This window comes from Talpa europaea, assembly GCF_964194135.1.
Source record: "Talpa europaea genome assembly, chromosome: 9".
NCBI classification, from domain to species: domain Eukaryota; kingdom Metazoa; phylum Chordata; class Mammalia; order Eulipotyphla; family Talpidae; genus Talpa; species Talpa europaea.
Window position 1 is genome coordinate 14,454,925 of NC_140076.1, and position 23,364 is coordinate 14,478,288.

The 23,364-nt window shown below is 54.0% G+C and overlaps 1 protein-coding gene across 1 annotated transcript in view; it reads left to right on the forward strand.

Moving 5' to 3' along the window:
- The window catches only part of MAN1C1 (mannosidase alpha class 1C member 1), a gene marked incomplete at both ends in the record, with an annotated part of 119,484 nt that overhangs the window by 73,122 nt on the left and 22,998 nt on the right, over positions 1–23,364 (forward strand). Inside the window, 3 exons of the mRNA XM_084242728.1 lie at positions 14,644–14,759; positions 16,770–16,850; positions 20,902–20,996. Of these exons, the coding sequence (XP_084098854.1) occupies positions 14,644–14,759; positions 16,770–16,850; positions 20,902–20,996 (292 nt within the window). The remainder of the gene's footprint in view (positions 1–14,643; positions 14,760–16,769; positions 16,851–20,901; positions 20,997–23,364) is intronic.

Sequence of the window (23,364 nt, forward strand, 5' to 3'; positions counted from 1 at the left end):
ACCTTAGCCCTCAGCCATCCTTATAAGGAAAAATCTGGCCAGGGGAGACCCCGAGCTAACAAAAGTTCCCAGGCCTCATCGTGAGCGCTGTGAATGCTCGTCGCATTTCGGGGTGGTGTGCTCGCAGGTGTGCTGTTGGACATCCTGCTGTTGCTTGGCAGGACCGTGGAGCTGCAACAGGGTGGTCCCCAGGAAAGGGGGAGGTTCCCTGCCCCACCCAAGGGAGGGTGGGGCTGAGCAGGAAGAGGAGAAGCTGCAGAAGAGACTGAGGAAGGAAGCAGGATGGAGCCAGGAGACCTGGAGGAGGTGCATGGAGCCTAGAGACACGTGAAGAAACTGCTCTTGTCTTTTGGTCATGGACTAGGTGACACAGATGTGGGTGAGACCCGTGGGGAGGTGACAATGGCAGCTTTTATCTTGATGTTGATTTTGCTCTTTTCCTTCCGGGCTTGTCCAGTTGTTTGTGACCCTTTTCTGTGGGTCCCCACTGGAAGATGCTTTAGACTTGTAGCAGGCTTTGGGGCCTTGCTCTGGGCCAATCCCATTTGGATGGACTTTTACCCACGAGGGGACGGGTAACTCTGGATGCTTCATTTAGAAACTAGACTCTGCCTTACCTGTATTGTTTCCTAGTTTTATTAAAGTTCCTTCCCATTAAAGTCTCCTATGTTTTGTGTTGATGCGGCGGATGGCAGAACCCATGTAGAATAGGCAGGTTTGCGGGGTTTGGGCTGCCCCTCTCCCTGTCCTATAACAGATTCTCTTTCCTGCCTCCCCCATGTGCTCCTCCTAGCGGGGGAGGCACAAGTGCAGGGAGAGCACCAGCGCTGGGCTTGTGACTGTGGTGCCTGTTTACTTGCTGTGTGACCTTGGACAAGTTGCCTGACCTCCCTGAGCTCAGTGTCATGTGAAAATGGAGCTCAAATAACCTGGCCGTAGAGTTGTTATGAGGATTAAGAATCAAGTGCCTTGGTTCTGTGCTTATACTAAACACGGAGCACATACTCAACAAGGGCCTGTCGGGCCTGCTGGGCACAGCTCAGGTTACTGGTCGGGTGACCTCGGGCAACAGTCATTTAATCTTCATGAGCCTCAGTTTCCTGCTGAGTGAGATTGGGGGGGGAGGTAACAGCACCCCTCGGGGTGGGTGCAAAGATCAGATAGGTTCGCCAGTGTGTGTGAAAAGAATGGAGGCTTTGTCCTTGTGCTGCTTCTCCTCCTCCCGTGGAATCCCATCCAGGGTGTGGGTGGTTTTCACTCCATCGGCTCACAGGCTCCCAGCTCCAGCTGGGCGTAGGGTGGTGGGAGCGAGCGAGGGCTCCGGGGTGGACACAGCCAGGGTCTGCACCTGCCCTCCTGAGAACAGGGCAGGGGGCCCACCCCTGACTCCAGCCCACAGGGGCGGGTGCTCCCAGCCTGCCCTATATGTGCGGGAGAGGGTCCCTTCAGCACCTGAGGACCCCGAATCTCTGAGAGATGCAGGGATTTGTGTAAGAGCAGAGACAAATCCCCAGCCTGGGTCTGTATGCTCACAGCCGAGATTTAACTCTAGTGAGATTTAACTACTAGGTAAATTTAACTACCAGGTATATTTCTGCTTTTTATTAGCAACTGTCACAATACATCATAATTGTTCATTTACCTAATAGATTGCTATGAATTTACTGTCTTTCTAAAAGAAAAGAAAAAATAAACAGCTGCAGACTCCCCGAGGGCAGAGGTTACGGCTGATCCACCTGGGGGATCCCCTCACCACTGTCCCCACTGCCGCAGGGTCTGGGTGGTGATCTTCTCCCAAATAAATCCCTCTGCCTTTGAGCAGCAAAACCAGCAATTCCTCAGATTATCTTCTGTCATAATCCCCTCCCTGCTTGCCTGTCAGTTTTTGAAAGTTAACCTGAAACCATTTGAAAATGATCTGAAAGGCATGGACGGCCTTCTCCGTGCATGATTAAGTACGATGGCTTTTTAATGATTTGAGCTGTGCCTTCCATGGATTGACAAAAATGGATTACCATATATTTCTGAAAACCGTGCAATTGAAATCAGATTTTTTTCGTTTCTTGGCCTTCCTCACAAACCTTTGCTGAAAATGACAAATGCTCGGGGCTTTCACCGCTCAGCTGCGCGAGGCTGGCGCCCCCCAGTTCTGAAAACCCCTCTCGCCGGGAAAGCCTTGAAATGCTCCCGGGTTTCGATCTTTAGGAAATTGAACTGTGTGTTTTCTCTGAAGCAGAGAAGCTGTCTTGTGAGCCACCACACATTTGCTGCAAATGCGAATTTCTTTGGCCCCAAGATCTAAAACAGAGGCAGTTTTCACCCAAGAAGCAGATGGGGGCTGTGACCCCAGGGATAAAGAGTGGTGGGCCTGAGCAAGTGGGGTGCACAGACCTGTCTACCTCCTGCTCCTTTTTCTGCCAGCCTCTGCAGGGAGCTTGGCACCCTTCCCTTTGTCCAAGCTGCCCACATCTTTTGGCGTGGGGGTGGGGAGGGGACGGGCATTAGCTCTTGACAGATGCAGTCTCACGACTCAGAGAGGTTAAGTCACTCGGTTGTGCTCACATGGCTGGTAATATGAGGAGGCCTATGCTTTTTCTGCTATCACTGCTGCCTCTAAAGAGATCAAATGAAATCAAATGAAAGGTGACTCATAGGCACCCCCTGCAGCCCATTTACATTAAAAGAAAAAAAAAAAAAGAAACCTCATTGCACACCTGTTAGTGCTGATGTCTCCAGGAACATGCGATCCCCACTTCACAGATGAGGGTGTTGGGGCTCGCGTGGGTCAGGAGTTCACAGCTAGGAAGAGCCAAGCTAAGCTTTGATTCTGAGTCTACCTGATTGCAAATCAAGATCCTCACTTCATCCTCTGTACAAAATAAAAATGTAAAAACCCCCTACACACACGCCTCGGTTAGGGGTCGACACTCATTCCCAGTGGGAAGCCTGCGTTATTCTCTGTGTAAAATGTGTGCAAGAACAGGGTGGGAATCTTCTGTTAAGTTCTGGAAGGGGAGAAAAACATTTGTGCTCTTTCTTTATAGGTTAAGAAAAACCTCTGTGGGTTTTATCATCAAATTAAGATGGCCTGCGGCAAATCCTGGATCCCCCCATTTATCAACCTTGGGCAATTTGCATGACCTCTAAGCCTCAGTTTCCCCATCTGTAAAATAGGGACACCCCCTCTTAGGGGTGTTGTGAGGCTTACATGAGATGCTGCTGGGGGACGCTCCATGGTATCGTGTCTTCCTCTACACAGGCCTGTGCCTGTGGGGTCCTGTAAAGGCAGGACTGGCCACAGTGCAGGTTTTCTGATCCCATGCAGACCGGGTAAAGGAGTCAGAGTCCTCAGTGGTTTTTTGCATGTCTTTTATTGGGGTTCAGCGGGTACGTGGCAGGCAGGGGGGCTGGGAGGCTGGCAGTCCTCCCAGCCCCCAGCAAATCCGCACTCTCTCTGGGCTCTCTGGCGTTCTCTGCTTCTGCTGCTTCTCTGCTTCTCTCTTGGCTTCTGCTGCTGCTGCTGGTGTCCCCGTGACGCTGCCCTTAAAAGCCCAGTCTCAGCCCAGGTGAATCCCATCTACCTCTGCCCACACCCTACTCCAGGTGCCCGCCATCAGGCATGCATTCAGGACCGCAAGGATCCATCATCTATCCTGATGGTGGAAGGGCAGAAAAGCCTGACATTTTCTTTACCCTACAGGTCCCTAAGCCTCGGGAGGGTGCTACCAGGTGGTGGCTGGTTGCTGCGGTTGTGCAAGTGAGAAAGCCATGGCAATTAGCAAGTGTGACCCCAGGGCTCTATCCTTGCTGCTGGCACAGTCCCTGCAACCCACACTCCCAAGTGACTGGAAGGGCCCCTGGCTGGGGTGCAGCAGGGTACCAGGCTCTCCCAGCACTGCTTTGCATCTTTTAGTGTTTCTTGGGGTGAATAGGGCTTCTCTGGTTTCCTTCCTTTTCCCTTTCCCTTGAATCATCAGCGTGCATCTCGCTCTCAGAGCCATGCATCTGCGCCTCTTGGCTCTGCTCCAGACTGTCTGCCATGATCAATGCGTAGCTCTGTGTGGCCACAGTGTATGGCCAAGGTGGCTCTGTGCCCTGTGCCCTCCACAGGGCTGATGGCTGATGGTGCCCGTGCTCTGAGACTGGCAGGTAGCTGCCCCCCACGCCTCCTGCTGGGGAGTCTCTCCAGCCTCCTTCAAGGGGTTTTGGTGCCCAGGTCCAGCTGTCCCTGCCTCCCCAACCCACCTGTAAGTGACCAGCGGGCACTCACCAAGCAGGATGAATACTTTCGAGTCCTGAAAGTAGTCCACAAGGAGGTGCTTCTGGGTGCCCTTCCCTTGCCACAGCAGGCAAAAGATCCTTTTCTTCTTTTTTTATGTTCTTTCACAAAAAAAGTATTTTTGTAACTGTGCATGAGGCTGAATGATAACTAGACTTACTGTAGTGAGCAGAGGATCAGCCTAAAATGTCAATCAGATTGGCCCCTAAGCCATCTCCCAAGCTTCCCCAGTGCTTCACTGATGCCCCTGCCCCCAGGCCCGGTGTGGCCTGGCCCACCCCTCACCACCCACCACTTTCCCTCTTTCTCACAATAATATCTCCCTTCTGCTGCATTCTTTGCGCTGCCTCCCTGGGCCCTCCTGTGCGCCCCTCAGCCACACGCTGCCCCTCCAGCCCGCCCTCAGCACCCTCCCTTCATCACACACAATGCTTTGTAACTAAATGTCGGCCGTGTGACACCTGTTTGGTGTCTTTTTTTCCCTACCATACCTTGGGTTCTTTGAGGCTGGGGACCAGGACTGTGGGGTCCCCACTGTGCTCCAATACTGGGCACATTCTGAGCACTCAAAGCCACGTTTTAGGGTCAATAACTAAATCTTGAGCAAGTGACTTACTTCCTTGAAGTCTCACTCTTCATCTGTAAGGGAGGAGCCGTAACGCAGTTGTCACAAGAAAAGATGCGTGTGAAAAATACAGCACGAGCTCAGGCCATGCCAGCAGCGGTGTTATTACTCTCTCATGCAGAAGGGGCTGGTGGTTGCAGTTAGGAGAATTCTGTAAGTCAGTCCTTTGTAGGAGGACTCCCTGGGCCAAGATCTTGGGCCATCATGGAGTCAATCTCTGCCCCCCCCAGCACCTCACTCCACTTAGGGGCCACCTGGCAAAGGCAACCAGCTGTCAAGGAGGCGTCCATCTCTAGGAATGGGGCAGTGGGAGAGCGTGTCCAGGGCCTTCATTCAGCAGATCCCAAAGACACCTTGACTCTGCGGTGTCTGTGCTACTTAGATTTTTTTTTTTAAGATGTATATTGATAGTTTTTTTTTAAGATTTATTTATTTATTCAAGAACTGGGGCATAGTCAGAGGTGCAGGAGGGTGAGAGAACTCACCAGAGACAGAGTAGGGAACAGAACAGGCAGACAGACCAAAGGCACTGCTGAGGGGAGCAGCAGGCGAGGCAGGAGAGGTCTGCCGCACCATGTGGGTCTCTCCCTGGCTGGCTGAGACCTAACCAGCACTGCAGAGGCTGCGGACAGCTTCACAGTGCTGCGCTCAACCCGCTGCACCACCGGGGAGGCCCTGTGCTGCTTAGATTAGCCAGGCTTAGATCAGCCCCAAAGACGCTGCCTCGGATGCACTTGAAAAAGAACACAGATTACCATAATGAAAATTGAAAAGCAGTTCTTTTAATAAAAGAATTCAGAGGAGGAAAACCTCAGGTCCAGGTAGGGAAAATCAAGCTCTTCATGGAAGAAGCAACTTTTGCTCTAGGATTTTTTTTTTTTTTAAGATTTATTTGTTTATACAAGCACTGGGTACAGTCAGAAGCACAGGAGGGTGAGAGAATTCACCAGAGCCAGAGCGGGGAGCACATCAGGCAGACTGACGAAGTACACTGCTGAGGGGAGCGGTGGGCACGGCAGGAAAGGTCTGAGCGCCATGTGGGACCCTCACCTACGGCCAGGGATTGAACCGGCGCTGCAGAGGCTGCAGGCAGCTTTGCAGCCCAGTGCTCAACCGCTGTGCCACCGGGGAGACTCTGCTGTAGGATTTAAAATAGACACGGGATGGGGATATTTTGGGTTAGAAGAGGGAATACCAAGCTAAGGGAAGAATGTGAGTAAAGGCTGGAGGCCAGAAAGAGGGGACCACATCAAATTGATAATCTGGCTAGAGTATGGAGAACACAGAAAGACCGTGAAGAAACAGCTGTTTCTGAGACAATGCTGTGTAACAAGTGACCCCAATGAGTGATTGGCAACAACAAGCCTTATTTCTTATCCACGTGACTGCAATGTGGACTGATTTTCCTAGGCTGTGCTCCATTAGGTCCAGGCCTGCTCCACCTGCCTCCCATCCTTGGATCAGTGGCTTTTTGGGACTTGTTCTCACAGCCAAAGGTGGAAGCGTGGCAGCAGAGGCCCAACTGTGCAAGCTTATTTCAAACCTCTGTTCCAGCCGTGTCCACTAAGCCCACCAGCAGGTCTCATAGCTAAGCCTACAGTCAGGGACAGAGCTTAACCCCTCACCCTTTGAGAGGCCAAAGCAGCTTACGTGGTAAGACTCAGATTGGTGGGGCAGGGTCGTTACCCCTCGTGGAGGTGGCAGAAGAGTCCTGCACAATCATCTGATCTGCAGGTAGAAGCAGGAGACACCCGAATATGCCCTCGGGAGCTGACCCAAGCCGCAGCTGGGCTTTGATGTCTCTTGGGGGAGCAACCGAGGGCTTGACTCTTGCCCTTATCCCCATTTTAAGACACAAAAAGTGTCTTAAAAATGCCACAGTGCCTGCCAGCTCGGCCCTTGGGGCCGCAGGGTCCCGGCTCCTGCCTGCATGAAGGCTGTGCCATCCCTTCCTGTGGGACCCGTCCTTGCCTGGCCAGCCCTGGTGCCCCATCCTCTGCTGGCTCTGAGCCTTCTGGGAATAACCCCGTGCACTGAGCACCTACTCTGTGCTGGGAGTACCTGGTTCTCTTGTATGAAATGCCTGCTCAGTGCCCCTTGTATACTTTTGTCTGAGCCGACCACACTATTCTTAAAAAGGAACCCAGTCAGGGTTTCATGCTGGAGCAGCTCCCTCGCTGCAGCCTTCTGAGACTTGGCCTGGGTTTGTTCTTTGTAAAAAGACTTTTATTTAAAAAAAGACTTTAAATAAAATAAATAAATATTAAAAGGAGTCCTATTGTTCTGCTTTTCTGAGGCCCAGAGAGATCAAGTCAGCTGCCCAAAGTCACGCAGCTGGAAAGGGACAAAGCTGGGATTAGACACAAGCCTCCAAGGCCATGTGGTCTTCAAGGCGGGATCTACTTAGAGTTCTGCCCTGAGCTGCTGTGCGACTTTGGAATCATCGCTGAAGCCTCCTGGGCTCCAGTCTCTCCATCTGCCCCCCTCATAGAGACGTTCTGAGCCACAAGCAGAGAGCAGAGCAGAGCATGTTCCGAAGCACCGTGAGAGGGAGCCTCAAGTACAAGTTTCTAGGTCAGACATCACCCTCAGCTCTTATTTTAAGACAAATCATGAACAATTTTAAAACACACCCTGTTTCCCACTGAGGAGCCCTGCCCGGTGAACACTCCAGAAGCTTCTTCCAGCTCCACAGCAGCCCTAGCAGACGCTCTCCAGCCGGCTGTGGCAGCAAAGCGTGGCATGTTTGGGAAGGGCGGAGGAAGCCATTAGTTCCACCAGGACCCTGACGTCTGCACGGCCCACCTTGTCCTTCCCACAGTGTTTTCCTTGAATACTGAGTCACTGCAGCGAGTGGTGGATGCCCCCCGCCCCAGGCCAAGCACTGCAGAGTCTTGGGGAACCCCAGAGAGAGCATCTAGGGTGTTTCCCCGAGGTGTTCATTCATTCCACAGTCATGTGTTCCCTCTCCTGTGCCTGGCCTGGGCTGGATGTGGGCCCCAAGAAGGGCTAGATCAGCCACCCGCCCCCAGCCCTGGGGACTCACAGGCACATCGTAAGTGGAGAAGCACCAGGTACTGCAAGTTGTGCCGTGACACAGACACCTGCAGCAGAGCAGGTGGGCATGAGGAGGGCGTGGTCAATTCTTTCACCATGCAAGAGGATGTGGTTTTAAACAACGTACTTTGCGATAGTGGGGATAGCACTTTAATCTTCCTAGAAGCCCACATGGCAGAACGTTCCAGACACTACTGCAGCATAACAGATTAAAGTTTAGTGACGTAAAACAATTATTTCATTATGCTCACTGATGTAGAAGGTCAGGGATACAAAAAGAGCACAGTGAGAACAAATTGCCTCTACACGTGATGTATGTGCCCTCAGCTGAGAAGGCATTCACAGGGCTAGGGGTGAGGCTTAAAGGTGGAGCCTCCTGGAAGCTCTTTCATTCACACATCTGGAACTGATGCTGGCTGTTGGCTGGGACCTCACATCGGCTGTGTCTGTTCACTCAGAAAACATACACCTGGCCTCCGCCTGGGTTATCCCTGGGCTTCCTCACAAAATGGCGGCTGGTCCCAAGAGCAAACATTCCAAGAGTTGAGAAATGGAAAATGCCAGTTTCTTCAGGTCTGACTCGGAAACTAGCATATCCCTTCTGCTTGATTCTGTCATTCCAGGCGATCCCTCATGTTCAAAGGTGGGAGCCATGGAGGAGGATCACGGAAGAGTTTCTTTTCCCTTGTGGCAGCCATCTTTGGGACCTGCCACACAGTCGCTTTGGCTTCTGTGGAACTGGAGAGAAACATTTGTGTTGCTTCTTTATAGATTAAGAAAAATCTCTATGGATTATATCATCAAATTAAATGCAACCATTAGTTGACTTTGGGGAGGTTGCTGTAATAGACTATGTCTTGGGTGATTTTTTTCCCTTCTAAATGTTCTTCCTGGAGTTCATGTTGCTCAGCCTGGCCCATTTCTCTTTGCTAATATAATGTCACATAAAAACCTCATCGTCATTAATACAGGAGAGTGGATTAAACCGAGGTTCAGGAGTGGAGGATCCTGGCCATGCAGCTCTGGGGAGAAGGTTACAGGAACTGAGGCCCACTCCCTTGTAGAGACCAACACACATGTGACAAGTAGCTTCAAGCAGGATGATGGCTCGGGTGCCCTCAGCCACCCTGGCCTTTCTGGCTGCAGCCTGGTGGGAAGGTCTCCTCTGTAATGATTGGCTTGCATTTTAGATGCAACTCTGGTTGCCGTGTCTAGGATAGATGAGTGGGAAGAGCGGAGGCAGGCAAGGGTGGGAACCAGGGAGCAATTCTCGGGATAAATCCAGGAGAGAAAACGCAGCTCTCCTGCCCACCTGTGACAGTGCAGGTGTTTCTCTTTACAAACCTTTTCCCTTTGCAAAACAGCAGTGGCAGCTCTCCTGCCCACCTGTCACTGTGCAGGTGTCTCTCTTTTTCTGTCTCCTTTTCCTAATAATTCTATTCTATTAAAATGTAAAAAATAAAATAAAAAATAAATCCAGGCAAGAGAAGGTAGCTGGACCGACATGGGAACACCAAGGAGGTGAAAGGTGTTCAGAGTCTGGAAATCTTGTGAGGACTGAGCCGCCAGGATTTGCTGCAGGACCAGATGTGGGGGCAGAGTCCAGGGTTTTGGGGGCCAGCTCTCAGGAGGAGGGGCTGCAATGAGGCAAGGGGGAGACTGTGGGAAGCACAAGCTTGGAGGGAAGACAGAACTTGGTTCCAGACACGTTAACTGCGAGAACGCCTGTCACCCTCCAGGTGGAAAAGGGAATAGGGAGTTATTGGCCGTGAGTCAGGCTTGGGGACTAGGTCCTGGCTGGGACTTGAAAGCTGGGAATCATCAGCACGTGGATAGTATTTAAAGCTGTGAGACCGACTGAATCACTAAGGGAATGATGGAGGGCAGAGAAAAGGTCCTGAGATGGAGCTCTAGGCTCCCCAGTCTTTCAGGTCCGAGGTAAGGAGGAATCAGCAAGGAGACAAGCGAGAGCAGCACAGGGGTGGAAGGACAAGCGGAAGCAGCTGGTCAGTCCAGGGCAGGCCCCAGACGACCCACCCTCCTGCCCCCACCTGTACTGGGCAGCTGCTTCCCGAGTCTGGAAACAGCCCTGAGTTTGCACTGATGATTCCTTATGGCATGACGAGCAGGGGAGCCCTTGGGCTGGAGATGGGGGTGCACAGAGCAGGGGCATCTGGTATGGGCCCGGAGGGCTGAGGGCAGAGTTCTTAACAGTCAGACAAGGTGAGACTTCATGCAGGCAATGGGGTGGAGATCTCAGTGGCTTCGTGGAGAAGAGGCACGGGGGTGGGCTCTGGACCCTGCAGGACAGGGGCATGGGGAGCATGATCCCTAACAGTTTATACAAGAGTCACAGAAGTAAGGGAGGGTGAGGAAGCCCAGGGATTGGCGAGTGGTCCACTTGGGTTGGAGGCTCTGGACTTTGGAGCTGCTGGAGACAAGGTAGGGAAGGGGTGCAAGAGAAGCAATTGGAACCCCTTGAGCTCCAGGAGCTCAGTCTAGTTCGAGAGGGAGACAGAGACCCACAGTGCAGGGTGGGGGTGCCTGAGGACCCACAGAAATGCTGGGGGAGCTGTGGAGGCAGGAGGAGGTTGGTCTGGGCAGTGAAGGCTGCCAGTGGGAGGCAGGCTTTGAACAACGTGCAGGCTTTGATCTGCCCAGACACAAAGCGTTCTTGGCAGTGGAGACCACACGGGCAAAGGTGTGGAGGCAGGAGCCTGTATGCGTGCCCAGGAAGCAGCGCCCGATGGGAGATGAGATTAGCCAGAGCCTTCTGAGTCAGACACAAAAGACTTGCTGCCTGGGTTCCTGAGCCGGGGAGGGACACAGCTGGATCTGGTTTTAGGAAGACCAGTCAGGCAGCGATGTACGGGGTGAACTGGAGGGGAGCACAAGGGGTCCGGAGGTGAGAAGAGGCTTTTGGAGGCGGGTGCGCCCAGGACACGCATGGGACCTGTGGGACCTTTTTTCCTTCAACTTGGGCCAAGGGTTTTTGCAAGGCCTGGTGTTGTAGTCACACTGCCCTGAAGGGCAGGAGAGTGCCGTTCACCCGAGGGCACCCTCTGGCCTCAGTGACCCCTCCAAAGGCTATGAAGAGGCTGCCCAGGGACAGTTGGGGCAAGAGGACCACACTTTTGCCTATGGGGGAAGCTCTCCGTACCCAGTGCCCTGCCAGCTCTTCTCCATCCACTGTCCATTTCCCTCCCAGCAGCCTGTGAGCCCGTCCTGCGTCAGCCCGTGAGGCAGGTGAGGACCGCGAGGCCTAGCAAGGTAAAACGATGTGCCCGGCAGCGGGATGTGAACCCACACCTCCTTGGCCGGGCCGATGTTTTGGGGGGAAGCTAAGGGACCCCAGAAATAAGAACAGTGAGCTTATTTACCAAACACGCACTCTGCCACGGAATGTGCTTATGAGAAGTATTTAGCAGGCGAGTATGTGTGTGTGTATCCGGTTCAGGGTCTGCAGTGGCTGCCCAGGACCCTAGCTCGGTGATCTAACCTCATTTTTTTAAAAAGATTTATTTATTTATGCATGTAAGAACTGGGGTGTAAGCCAGAGGTGCGGGGAGCGGGGTGAGAGGATTCACCAGAAAAGAGTGGGGAGCAGAACAGGCAGACTGACTGAAATGCACTGCTGAGGGGAGTAGCGGGCAAGACAGGAGAGGTCTTCTGCTCCATGTGGGTTGTTCCCTGGCCAGCCAGGGATCAAACTCGTGCTACAGAGACTGGTGATAGTTTGATAGCACCGTCTCTAAACCCTGTGCCGCCAGAGAGGCTCCCTAACCTCATTTTAGAGGCGAGAACTTTGACACTTTTTGTCGCCATAAGCTGGGATTTGAACCCAGGGCTGAGTTCTTTTAACCCACCCCACTGCCTCCTGGCCTGGCAGAAAGAGAGGGGAGGAGGTCCTTTGTGAACAGCAGGGGTTCAGAGCTGGAGCTGGGGCTGCACCCCCTGTTCCAGGCCCAGTGAAATGTCAGAGCAGGCTGCTGACTTTCTGTGCCAACTGGCTCTTTGCATGTAAATCCTGGGCCTGTTCACCGAGGGCTTTTGTCTTTACCCCTCGGGAGCTGCCCCAGTCCTACTGCAGGTGCAGGTAGGGTTGAACTCGGGATAGGGCCTTCTTTCCTGCCAGTCTGGCTGCCAAGTAACCTCTGGCTTGGAATGAAAGGCTGTCCAATAAGTGCCTTGCTGGCCTGCAGCTCGGCTCTGTGGTAGGTGGAGGCAGAGCTGAGAGATGAACGAGAGAAGGATTTGGGAACCTGAGAGCAGGGGCAGAACCTTGCCAACAATCTCAGCGAGCGGCCTTCTCAGCCAGGAGGCCCTTCTCAGCCCAGCTCAGGAGTGTTTTCGAAGGAGAGCTGATCACGAGGAGTCCTGGCTGCCCTCCCGGCACAGTGTGGGCACTGGGGCCTCTGTGCTCAGGCTGAGCCCAGGGGAGGGAAGGCCCATGGGGTGAAAACTCCAGGTACCCCACAGCAGGATTCGAAATCAGATACCCTGGGGCATCTGCCCTCAGCCTTGAACACTGGCTGGGCTTCTCTTCAAGTCTTTCGCATTCCAGAGGCCTCCCCCCCACCCCCCACCCCCCCACCCCCCCACTCAAGGGCTGGGAAAAGGGTCAGCACGCAGCACTCAGTTTCCCCAGGGAATTGAAAGTCCACTCTCTAGTGGGAAAAACCTTATACTCAGTCAAGACTGGAGCTCCACTTCTCCCTTGTTTGACTCTTGGGGGTGTCCCAATCTCTTTCTGGGGTCCTCGTCTATGAAATGAAAGGGTCGGGCAGCGAGAGCTCAAAGATCTCTCCAGGCCTTAAGAATCAGGTTGGAGGCCCTCCGGTGTACAGGAAGGGCCAGGCCAGCATCCCGCGGCCCGGAATGCACATGTGTGGTGCATGGGTGCCCCTCAAGAGGGGAAGGTGGGCCCAGGGGCTCTGCCCAGCCTTTGACAGCCACAGAGGAAGCAGCTGGATAAACCAGGAAAGAATCAACTTAGTTTGGCTCTGAGTATGTTTTCCTACAAATCCTTACTTGTAGGAGGGGTTGACATTCTGGAAATTCACTGCAACCCAAGTACTGAACCCGTCCCAAGACACGTGGCTCTGGATTAGGAAGCCCTGGGTTTCCCCGACCCTTCCCTCCTCCATTCTTCCTTGGAAACTCCTTCTGGAAATGGAGTCTTAAGCCTTCAGCCTCCTCTTCCTCCCAGCTCTGCTCAGGGTCTCCCTCCCCTCCTTTCCAGGCTTTATCTAGCCCAGGCTATGGAGGTGGGTAAGTGTTGCGTTTCAGAAGATTCTGTGCTTGTAAAGTCAACACAAGTGAGCAGCTAAGGAAGCCCTTATTAAGGAGATTAGTGGACGAGGAGCACACGCAAAGCCTGAGCTTCAAGTGGGGCTCCGCGCCTGTTAGCGAGCTTGAGAGTTTCCACTGGGGGAAGGCAGAGCCTGCGACTCTCAGTGCTTTGAGCCTCTTCAAGGACATGAAAGAAACAATTACTCCTCCTAAGCTACTGTCTGGTCCCTGAAGAAACTGCCGCTGCCTGTAATGGCTCTAGTTGATGGGAAGCAGCTTCCTCTTCCAGGAAGCCCTCCAGATGGCACCAGACACAGCCCCTTGTCCCTTCCTCCTTCATAGCCTCCCCATTCCAGACTCTGGTTATGCTGTGCGCAGAGGTCTTCCAAATCACACTCCTGGCCAGTTCGTGGTGTGAAAAACTCATTTTGCACAATTTTCTCACCTTAGTCCTAGGGCAACATTTTTAGGCTGAGTGGCAGGGGCCAGGCCTCATTGCTCCAGCTTTGTGTACTCACATCCTAAAGCAATAGTGTCCATAACCTTTTTGATGTGTGCATACGTTTGCTTTCTTTAGCCAAAATTTCTTTCCTTTTCTCTTGTTTAATGGAAATAGATGTCTGGTTGTCAAAATAACCCCTGAGCTGAAGATATCAAAAAGCATCTGTCATGCCCTGCACTGGGAGATAACTGCTGAGTCACGCCCTGTGGGTCAGACCCATTTCACATACAATAAAGAAATTCTACTGGGCTTTTTTCTTTTTTCTTCTTCTTTTTTTTTTTTTTTTTTGCAACCTACTTTTTGTAACTTAACAAACCTCAGGGATGTCTCCTGTAAACACCCCTGTGGGTGGCTGCCTGTTGATAGACATCATCTCCTATTTTTAGACTGGGTGTTTCCCCAACTGTCCCCCATTATATAGGATACTTCAATAAGTACCTTCCCAGATGAATATTTATGGATACCTTTTTTTTTTAAGCATAAAATAAGGAATTTCATTGAAGAATCAGAGGGCTGACACATTTGTTAGGAGTTTGTTGGCCAAGTGTCAGTTCCCCCTCCCCCAACATTACAGAAAACGGGTCGGGGGCACCCAGTTGCACTGACGGCTGACTTACCAATATGAGTGAGCCAAGGTCTGGGAAATCGGTCTCCCCACCCACCACTCCTTCTTTGCAGCCCTGAGGAGCCAGCAGCCCATGGGAAGACCCTCTGGGCTCACCTGCTAAGACAGAGGGCACTGTGGTCTTCCCACATGGCCCTTGGATTGGCCTTGGCCTTGGAGCCTGTCCAGGCATGGGGGGTAGGGGGAGCTGGGAATGGCAGCCTATATAGTTGGGGACCAAAGGCAAGGATGCCTCTGGGTCACGCCATCCTCTGTGCCTGCAGGAGGCCTCAGTGGGGCAACCGTCATCGATTCCCTCGACACCCTCTACCTCATGGAGCTGAAAGAGGAGTTCCAGGAGGCCAAGGCCTGGGTTGAGGAGAGCTTCCACCTGAACGTGGTGAGTCAGAGGCCAGCAGGGTATGGGGGCAGATGGGACTGGAGGTCCAGTGGCCAGTTCTGCCCCGTGGTCTCTGGGGCCAAGACGTGGGGGCCGCACAGCAGCCTAGCCCAGGAGCCGTGTGCAGACAGGTGCCCATAAGTGCCATCCAGCCTGAGACCAGGCCCGCTTGAGACAGGGAGAGGGGCCCGGTGCTGTCTGGTCAGAGGCCCACGACTCTCCTGGTTTCCAGCCTTGCGGGCATCCTGGTCAGAGACCAAGGCCTTGGGGAGAGGGTGGCCACCTGTCTGGATGGAACAAAACCACTAAGTATTGGGCCTCACCCCAGCCCCGACTAAAGTAGTAGGTTCCTCCCAGAGGTCTCAGCTCACCTGGGGTGAGGCTACTTAGTGGATTTAGACACAAGAAATGAGACAGGTGGGAGCAGGGAGGGGTAACATCAGAACACTGTCGTTCTGTCTGGGGCTCCCCACGTGGCAAGTGTGGGTGTGCATGGAGATAGCTCCCAAGGCTCATGGCAGGTTGAGGCCTCTGCCTCCAGGAGACACCAGCGCCACATAGCAGGGCAGAGGCCAACGAGGAAAGTTGGGAAAGCACCAATGCAGAAGGGTTCCCTGGCTTGGCAGGCAGTGGGGAAAACTCGTGGACCTCCCTGAGCCTCAGTTTCCCCAGCTGAAAGCTGGGAAGGACACAACAGCAGCAGTGACCGTGCTGTGGTGGAGGTGGACAGCCGTGGGGGCTGCAGCAGGCAAAGTCCAGGACAGATGGCAGGTGGCTCCAGCACCACCATTGTGAGGCTCATGATGACTTCATGTGAGGCCAGGTTGTTCAGAATCCTCCCATTTCCTTTGTACCCAATGGGAGGAAGACAGAGATGGGGCAAGGAAGGAATGTCTCCGAAGGTCCATCCTGTCCCCCCATGTAGATGATAGAGAATCTGGCAGCCACCCAGGAGCCAGGGAGCCTGGGGACATTTAGGCAGGCTGGGAAGGTGGGAGTGTCCCTGGGAGAAAGCAAGGTGGGGTCTCTCCCCCTCGCTGAGCCTTAATGTTCTCACCTGGAAAATGGGAGTGATGACCTCACCCAACACTGAAGGGCTTACCGAGAGTGCTTTGCAAGGCTTTGATGGTGAAAAGCTCCCCAGATAAAGGAATTGGGGTGGTTGTTGTCAGTAGTGAGAGACTGTAATGTGGGGAGTGTATGCAAGGACCCTGGGGCAGGGAGGCAAGAACAGGCCCCTTTATGAGCACCACACCTGGCACAGGGCAGTGTCTCACCTGCATGGCTCTCCTCTCCCATCCGCCCTGCATGGGACTGAGGCTCAGGCAGGGAAAGGCTAACCTCTTGCCCGGAGTCGCAAAGCCCAATCCGTGGCTCAGATGGGATTTTAAGCAGATCTGGAGCTTGGCGTCTTGCCCCAACACCCCTAATTTGCAGTCCAACTTAAAAAAGAAAATAGCGATGATTAAAGCAAGTGTAGGCGTGCCCTGAGGGCTGCAGAGCCCAGGCTGAGAAGCTGCTGGTTACCCACAACCTCTCAGCGCCCCCTCCCTTAGCAGTGGCCTTGCTTTGTCTGCCCAGAACCTCCTGGGAGAGCTTGCCTCTTGCCCTGTCACCCCAGGGAAGGCCACACCATCTTGCAGCCAAGCCAGGGGGCTCCTTCTGAAAGGTGAGGGGGCCGGGCTAGGGGAGGGGTTTGCCTCTGCTCAGGCTAAGCTCCAGCCAGCAGCTCCCCACGCAGATTCTCCAGCCCTTGGAGAGCAGCCAGGCAGAACTTTGCTCCGGTGGCCTCAGGCAAGGGCCCTGGAAGGCAGCCAGACCTAGTGTTTATTTGGAAGGCTATGAATGTGCACAGGCAGCCGCCAGGCGGGTGCTCATCCCTCTCGCCTTGTGCTCTGGAAACCACCACGTGTGCAGCCTGGGCCGCTGGTGCCCAGCACAGGTGTGAGCTGTTTGCGGGGCTGTCTCACGAGTGTCCCTCTGCCCCCCCTCCTCCTTTCTGCCCTGCAGAGTGGCGAAGCCTCCCTGTTTGAGGTGAACATCCGGTACATCGGAGGACTCCTCTCAGCCTACTACCTGACAGGAGAAGAGGTGAGTTTGCATCCCCTGGACCATCCAGGCTGGAAAGAGCTTTGGAGAACACCCGTTCCCACTCCCCCAATTCCCCAGCAAGGGAGCAGGGGTTCCGGGGCCTGGCCAACAGTGCCATGTCCCCCACTGCCACGGTGCCCCCACAGGCCCTTCTTCCTCTTCGGTCTGACACTTTGGCTCCTCTGCCCAGAGGGCCCAACTGGCTCCTTCCACTGATACTGGCGGGCGTGGCTCCCCCCTGGCCAGGGGGACACCAGTTTATCTCTGGGTGTACTGGGTGGTTATCTCTGGTCCCTCCTGAGAGCGACAGCGGGGTCCACTCCCTGTCCACGGGCTCCTTGCGTGGCACCCACAATATCTGGGCTCCGTGTGGCCTTACAGAGCCGCTGGTTCTCGAGAGTGATAGAGCCAAGACGATGGTTCCTCCATTTGCACCCACAGGGCCTCGTGGCCTTGGCTCATCCACCCTCTTGCCCTCACCCGGGGTGACAGGCTGTGGGTTGAGGCCTTGGCCCCAGGTGAGCTGCGCTGGCTTCCAGAGGCCATCAGAGAAGCGAGTTCTGAGCCTCCTTTCCTCCCCACCGTGGGGATGGTCCTGACACCGCTGGGGCCCAGAGCTCTGGTGGAATGGGGCAGGAGGGTAAGGGCTGGCTCCAGGCTGGCATGCTCCAAAGCCCATAATTCTCTGCGCTGCAAGAGAACCTTAAGAATGGCAGAGCTCTGTGGAAAGGAGAGGCTTCTTCATTCCCCAAAAGCTCCCCTAAAGACATAGCCCCGGGGTCTGTGTTGAGGCTGACCAAGTGCCCAGGTCATCATCGCTCAGTCATGTTACCCAGAGGGCCGAGAAGCTTGACACAACCACCCGGTCCACCCAGAGATAAACTGGTGTCCCCCTGGCCAGGGGCGGAGCCGCAGGGGCGAGGCAGCCGGCTGAAGAAAAGCCCTCCTCACCTGCGCTGCTTTTGTCTGAGTCGTTTCCAGTCCCGCCAGTGCAGGCAGCAGGGCTGAGCTGAGGTTTGCAGGTGGAGGCCCATGCTTTATCTCTCTACCAAGCATGATCTCCTCCTCAGAGATTCTTCCTCGTATCAATTTGCCCCCAAAAATTGTAGATGTGAGCCCTAGGCTTTGAACACCTGAAACCCGAATTTCATTTGAAAAGCTTAGGACAGGAAATGACGTAGGCATACTCGTCAGGGGCACTGCCCAGCCTGCCCTCCAGGTGTGGGGGGTGGGCATGGGTGCTGGGGTGGAGGATGGAGGGGTCCTGTCGGCACCCACAGGGGTCAGCTTGGGGGCCAGCGACCCCGGGAAAAGCTAGTGACTCCTTGGGCCTGATGTTGGTCCCTCTCACCTTGAAGGGTGTCATTGAGTCCAGGACACAGGCCAGACAGTGGGACAGGGCTAGGAGCACCTGTGACTTTGCAATCTTCTAAAGGACTCGAGGAGAGGCCAAGGGGCTCAGACCCCGAGATCCCAGGCAGGCCTTCCTGACCTGTCTCTGCCCCGCACCACCGCATGCTGCGTGCAGTCTTGTGAGACACTCCCACGGCACCCATCTCCACCAACCTGCACCCAAGGGAGCCAAGAATTAGAAGTGACTTGCAGGGGTGGGGAGTCGCCTGACCTATGGCTGGGGTTGCCCCAGGGCTCAGCCACCCTGGACGGAGGCCTCCATCTCACACAGCGGGAGCCTGCTGAGTGGGTCTGTCCAGCAGGTATCTGGAATGAGTGTTAGAGGGGGCCCCGCTTCCTGGGCTGCGCCTCTCTTTGCCTCAGAGGGAACTTACAGGAGGGTAATTTCCTGCCGGTAGATCAACCGGGCTGAGACCCCACTTCCATGAGAAAACAGGCATAATCCCAGCTGTGCCGGGGACGTTTGTCCAGCACTTCGCCGTTTAGAGAGGACATTCACTTATTTGCATCCTCTTGCTTGACTTATAGAACCCTGTGAGCAGACAGGAAGGCTCACAGAGCCTAAGGGGACAGATCTGAACCTGGGCTCCTGCCCCCAGCCCTTTCCCCTCTACAGAATGTAGTTCTTGCTGGTTTCTCTCACTGCTGTTCTGGAACCACTGGGTCATCACCCTCCGCTCACCATGGCTCTCTGAGGCCGTGTCTTTCTGTGCTGGAAAGCGCCACAACCTTGGTAAAATGCTTCTGGGAGACACGCCATACTGTCCCCACAGGCTGTTGCACAGACACTGGCACACCCACTCACTTCAAGACGATAAGGAAGACTCGTGTGCTGTCCACACTCACGTCCCCGCATAGAGAGACCCTGCAGTGCAGGCAGTGGCCTTCCAAAGGAGAAGACATGCTTGCTGCAGAGAGAGCCCGGAGTCCTCAGGGCAGCCAGACAGGTGCCTGGAGCTGCAGCAGTGGTTCAGGTTCCCGTGGGTGCCCTTGAGCCTGTGTGCTCGGCCTCCCCAGGGGTCAGGGACACTCTCTTTGTCAAATGAGAGCTCTTTGTTGTCACTAAACCTGGCGTCTGGGTTCATTTGAGGTTCTGGATCTGGAATCCAGACAGGACCCCCAGAGATTCTGATATGGTTGACCCTGTGCCCATTTCTGAGACCCACCGTCTGGCCCCAGAGAGCAGCATCTCCTGTCCCCCATCACTGCCAGGGCCCTGTCTGGTTAGCCGCCTCCCTCCAGCCCCGCCAAGGTTGTTAGTATCGGAAAACGCCTCCCCACAGGCTGGGGTGGGAGCCGCCTTGGGGAGAGGAGAGACCACAAGAAGACTGTTTTGCAAAGAAACACAGGAGGTCAGCAAACTGGGTCACCTTTGAGCTCCCGAAGTGAGAGGGACGGAGTTTTGTCTCACCAGGAGCCCCTGCTTAGGGCCTTTCCTCTCATCTCGTAAAACATAAATGATGTTTGTTGTGGTTTTGCTTTTATTATAAAAAGAGCACCGAAAATAGAAATGAGCTGAAAGAAAGTAAAAGTCCTACACGAGCCTGCCCCTCCCAGGAGCCTCTCGAAGGTATTTCCCCCCCACCCTTCCCTCCGGTACCCTGCACCTCTGATCCCTACAATGCTGAAGTGCACTGTTGGGAAACATCTTTCTCCTGGTGGACTATAAGCCCCTTCTTTACTATTCAGCATTCGCTGACAGCATCACCTCCGTGGCTGCATGGTTTCTGCTGCGTGGATCAGCCGTCCCTTCCTTAACCACCTCCCTATTGTCTGAGATTTAGAGGACTTCCATTTTCCCACTGTTCAAATCAATGCTGAAATAAATAGCCATAGCGCTAAATCTTTACAACATCCTTGATTATTTATTTCCTTAGAATAAATTCCTGGGAGGGAAACTGCTGAGTCAGAAGGTCACGAGTCCTTTTGAATTAATCAGAACAGCTGCGGGTTTCAGAGCCGGCCAGGGGTCCCGCGGCTGGGGGGTCCTCAGGGCTCCCTTGCTGTCTGTGGTGGTTTTGGATAAGCCATGCACCTTCTCCATTCATCTTGTCTGTAAAACTGGAACAGTGGGCAGAATCAGAATGTCACAGAGGGAGAGGCTTACACATGGTGGACTCCCCCAGAGGGAGCAGCGGCCACTGCAGAGGAGCCAAGTTGTGGGGGCAGGATTGGTTCTGGCCTCCCGGGCCGGTACGCTTTACCCCAGGTCCAGACGTGTGTCCTGTACACCCCACTGTGACCTCCTGGTCGTGTGGGCAGTCTCTGACCAATGGTGACCCGTGGCTCAAACGTCTCTTCCAAGCGGTCACCCTAATGGTGATTACAGCCGTTGAGCCTGCATCACAGCCTGATCTGTTGTAACTGCTAACGCTTTAGATGTTCATTCCTCTCAGCATCCTGCTGAGGAAGGCAAACAAGGAAACTGGGGCACAGAGGGAGGTGCCTCACCTAAGGCCACAGGGCCTTGGAGGAAGCTGTCCACACCCAGGCCTGTCTGACCTCAGAGCCTAAGTAGTGTAGTGTCCCCCCGACCTCCTCGCACCGGGCTGTGCTGGGTTAGTAGGTTCATCCCACAGCGGCCTCCTGCAGCGGCCTCATCCCCCAGACTCACGTGCCCGTGACTCTTTCTTCACAGGTGTTCCGTGTGAAGGCCATCAAGCTGGGAGAGAAACTCCTGCCGGCCTTCAACACCCCCACAGGGATCCCAAAAGGCGTTGTGAACTTCAAAAGGTAGGACGCTTCTGGCTTCCCATATTTGGTTTCCCTGCGTCTACGTGGAAACTGAGGCCCAGGGAGAGCACAGTTTCCACCTTGGGAGTCACAGCCAGTCAGTGGCACAGAATAAACAATAAATAAAGTCCTTGGCCTTTGACAAGGACTGTCCTGAGCTGGTGTTTGTTGTCAGACCTGGACCTCAGGGCTTAGGACAAGCAGCTCTTCCTCCATGACGGCCCCATGACACAGATGGGCTCACAGGCGCCCCAACTGCCTGCCCCGCAGCCAGAAGCCCGTAGGCATAGCGCACCCTCTTCTCACGAGCAGCCACCCAGAGCAGCCAGGGAGTCCCAGTACCCTAGTCTGCCGACCACCACTCTCATTCCCCCCGGACGTGAGGTCTCAGGAACCCAGTGTCAGAATCCAGAGGGGCTTTGGGGGGCATCGAGCCACAGAGATTCTGACTGGAGTCAAGGCTGTGCCCGTTCACGTAACCAGCCACAGTTACAAGTGGCTTCCAACGCCATTTGTGATAACATTTACTCAATTTCCCCCTTGATAAAAGTTATTTTTATTGCAGAAAAAAGGTGAAGTATATTAAAAATGTTAGATAAGACTGAAAATATCATGTGGTTCCAATAGAAAAGAAACTGCTGGTAATATTTGTTAGGCTTTGTTGTTGTTTATAAATGTGTGTGTGTGTGAGATTGAGGTAGTACTTCTGCTTGCAACACTGTATATGATTGCAAGGTAGAGGGTCACACCCTTCAGATGAATGTCACCACCACCCCACCACCAGGGCACCCACAGTCCTTCACCATAGTCCATTGGGCCCCCCCAACTCTGTGTTCCCCCACTTCCCCCCTCCCTCCAATAGTCTCAATTTTAGAGTCAGATTTCTAGGGTTTATTTTCGGTTTGTTTTTGTCTGACCTTTGTTTTGTTTCTCTATATTCCACATATGAGTGAAACCATCTGGTATTTGTCCTTCTCCTCCTGTCTTCTCTGGCTTAGCTTAATCCCCTCCGGTTCCATCCATGTTGTCACCAATGACAAGGGTTCATCGTTTTTCATTCATAACTGCGTAGTATTCCATTGTGTGTGGGGGCCACATCTTCCCAATCCTCTCATCTGGCCTTGGACACATGGGTTGTTTCCATACCGTGGTCCATACCGTGGCTGCAGTGCACATAGTACAGTTACCCCTCCAGAGGAGTGTTTTTGTCTTCTCCAGGTAGAAACCTAGGGTTGGAATTGCTGGATGATATTGTAGATCCATTTTTAATATTTTGAGAACCCTCCAAACTGATTTCCAAAGGGGCTGGGCCCGTCTCCATCCCTGCCAGTGCTGTGCCTTTCTCCACATCTGGCCGGCACGTGTTGTTCATGGTCTTGGAGACGGGCCATGCTCATGGGTGTGCGGGGGTATCGCTTTGCGGTTTTGATTTGCATTGCCCTGATGACAGTGATGATGAGCACTTGTCCGTGTGCCTGTTGGCGTCTGTACATCTTCTTTGGAGAAGTGTTAAGACCCGGGTTTGCACTGGTGGTTTCCATCCTTTCTCCTCTTCTCCTCTGCTGCTCATTTCAGCCCGTGCACCAGAGTCTGGAGCAGTCACTCAGTCCCAGAATGCCCGCGTGGAAGGGACTTTGGGTGACATGCCAGGGAAGGGGACAGTTTAATCCAGCTCTAAAGTCCTTGGGGTGCTTACCTGCACCCACACACGTGCCTGACTGCCTCTCTCTCCTGGGGGTGGGAATGTCTTCATATCCACTCATTTTCCAGAGATGGCAACTGAGACCCATGGGAGCTGGGGGGCAGAAAAGGGGTAAGTCAAAGCCAAGAGAACTGACCCAGCCAGCTTTAGCTCCCCAAGGAGCATGAATCTTGCTCCTGCACACCCCATATGGGCCCCACTGTCTTGTCCCCTCTTGCCCTGGTTGCTGTGTCCCCCAGCTTCCCGGGCCATCAAAGTCCAGCTCAAATGCCACCTTTCCCATCCAGGTGGAAGAGTCTTCGGCTTTCTGGCCTCCAGACACTCTGTCTGCTTCCCTCTGGTGCCCCACCCGCCGGGGGCTCCTTGAGGGCAGATCACAGCCAGGTCTCTGCTCCTTTGACAAATGAGCGTGCTGAGCCCTGAGTGCGGGAGGAAAGATGAGTAATAATGATGGCTCTGCCTACCATGGAGCGGGCTTCACACTGGCCTGGCCTGTGCTGTTCCCGGACATTACCTCACCAGATACCCTCCTCACAGCCATCCTAGGTCCACAGACGCTTATATGATCCCCTGTGTTCTCAAAAAGACCGAGAGATGAAGTGACTTGCCCAAGGTTTTGGGCTGAGGCTTAAACCTGTTTGTTACTGACGGAGGCTTAACCACCCC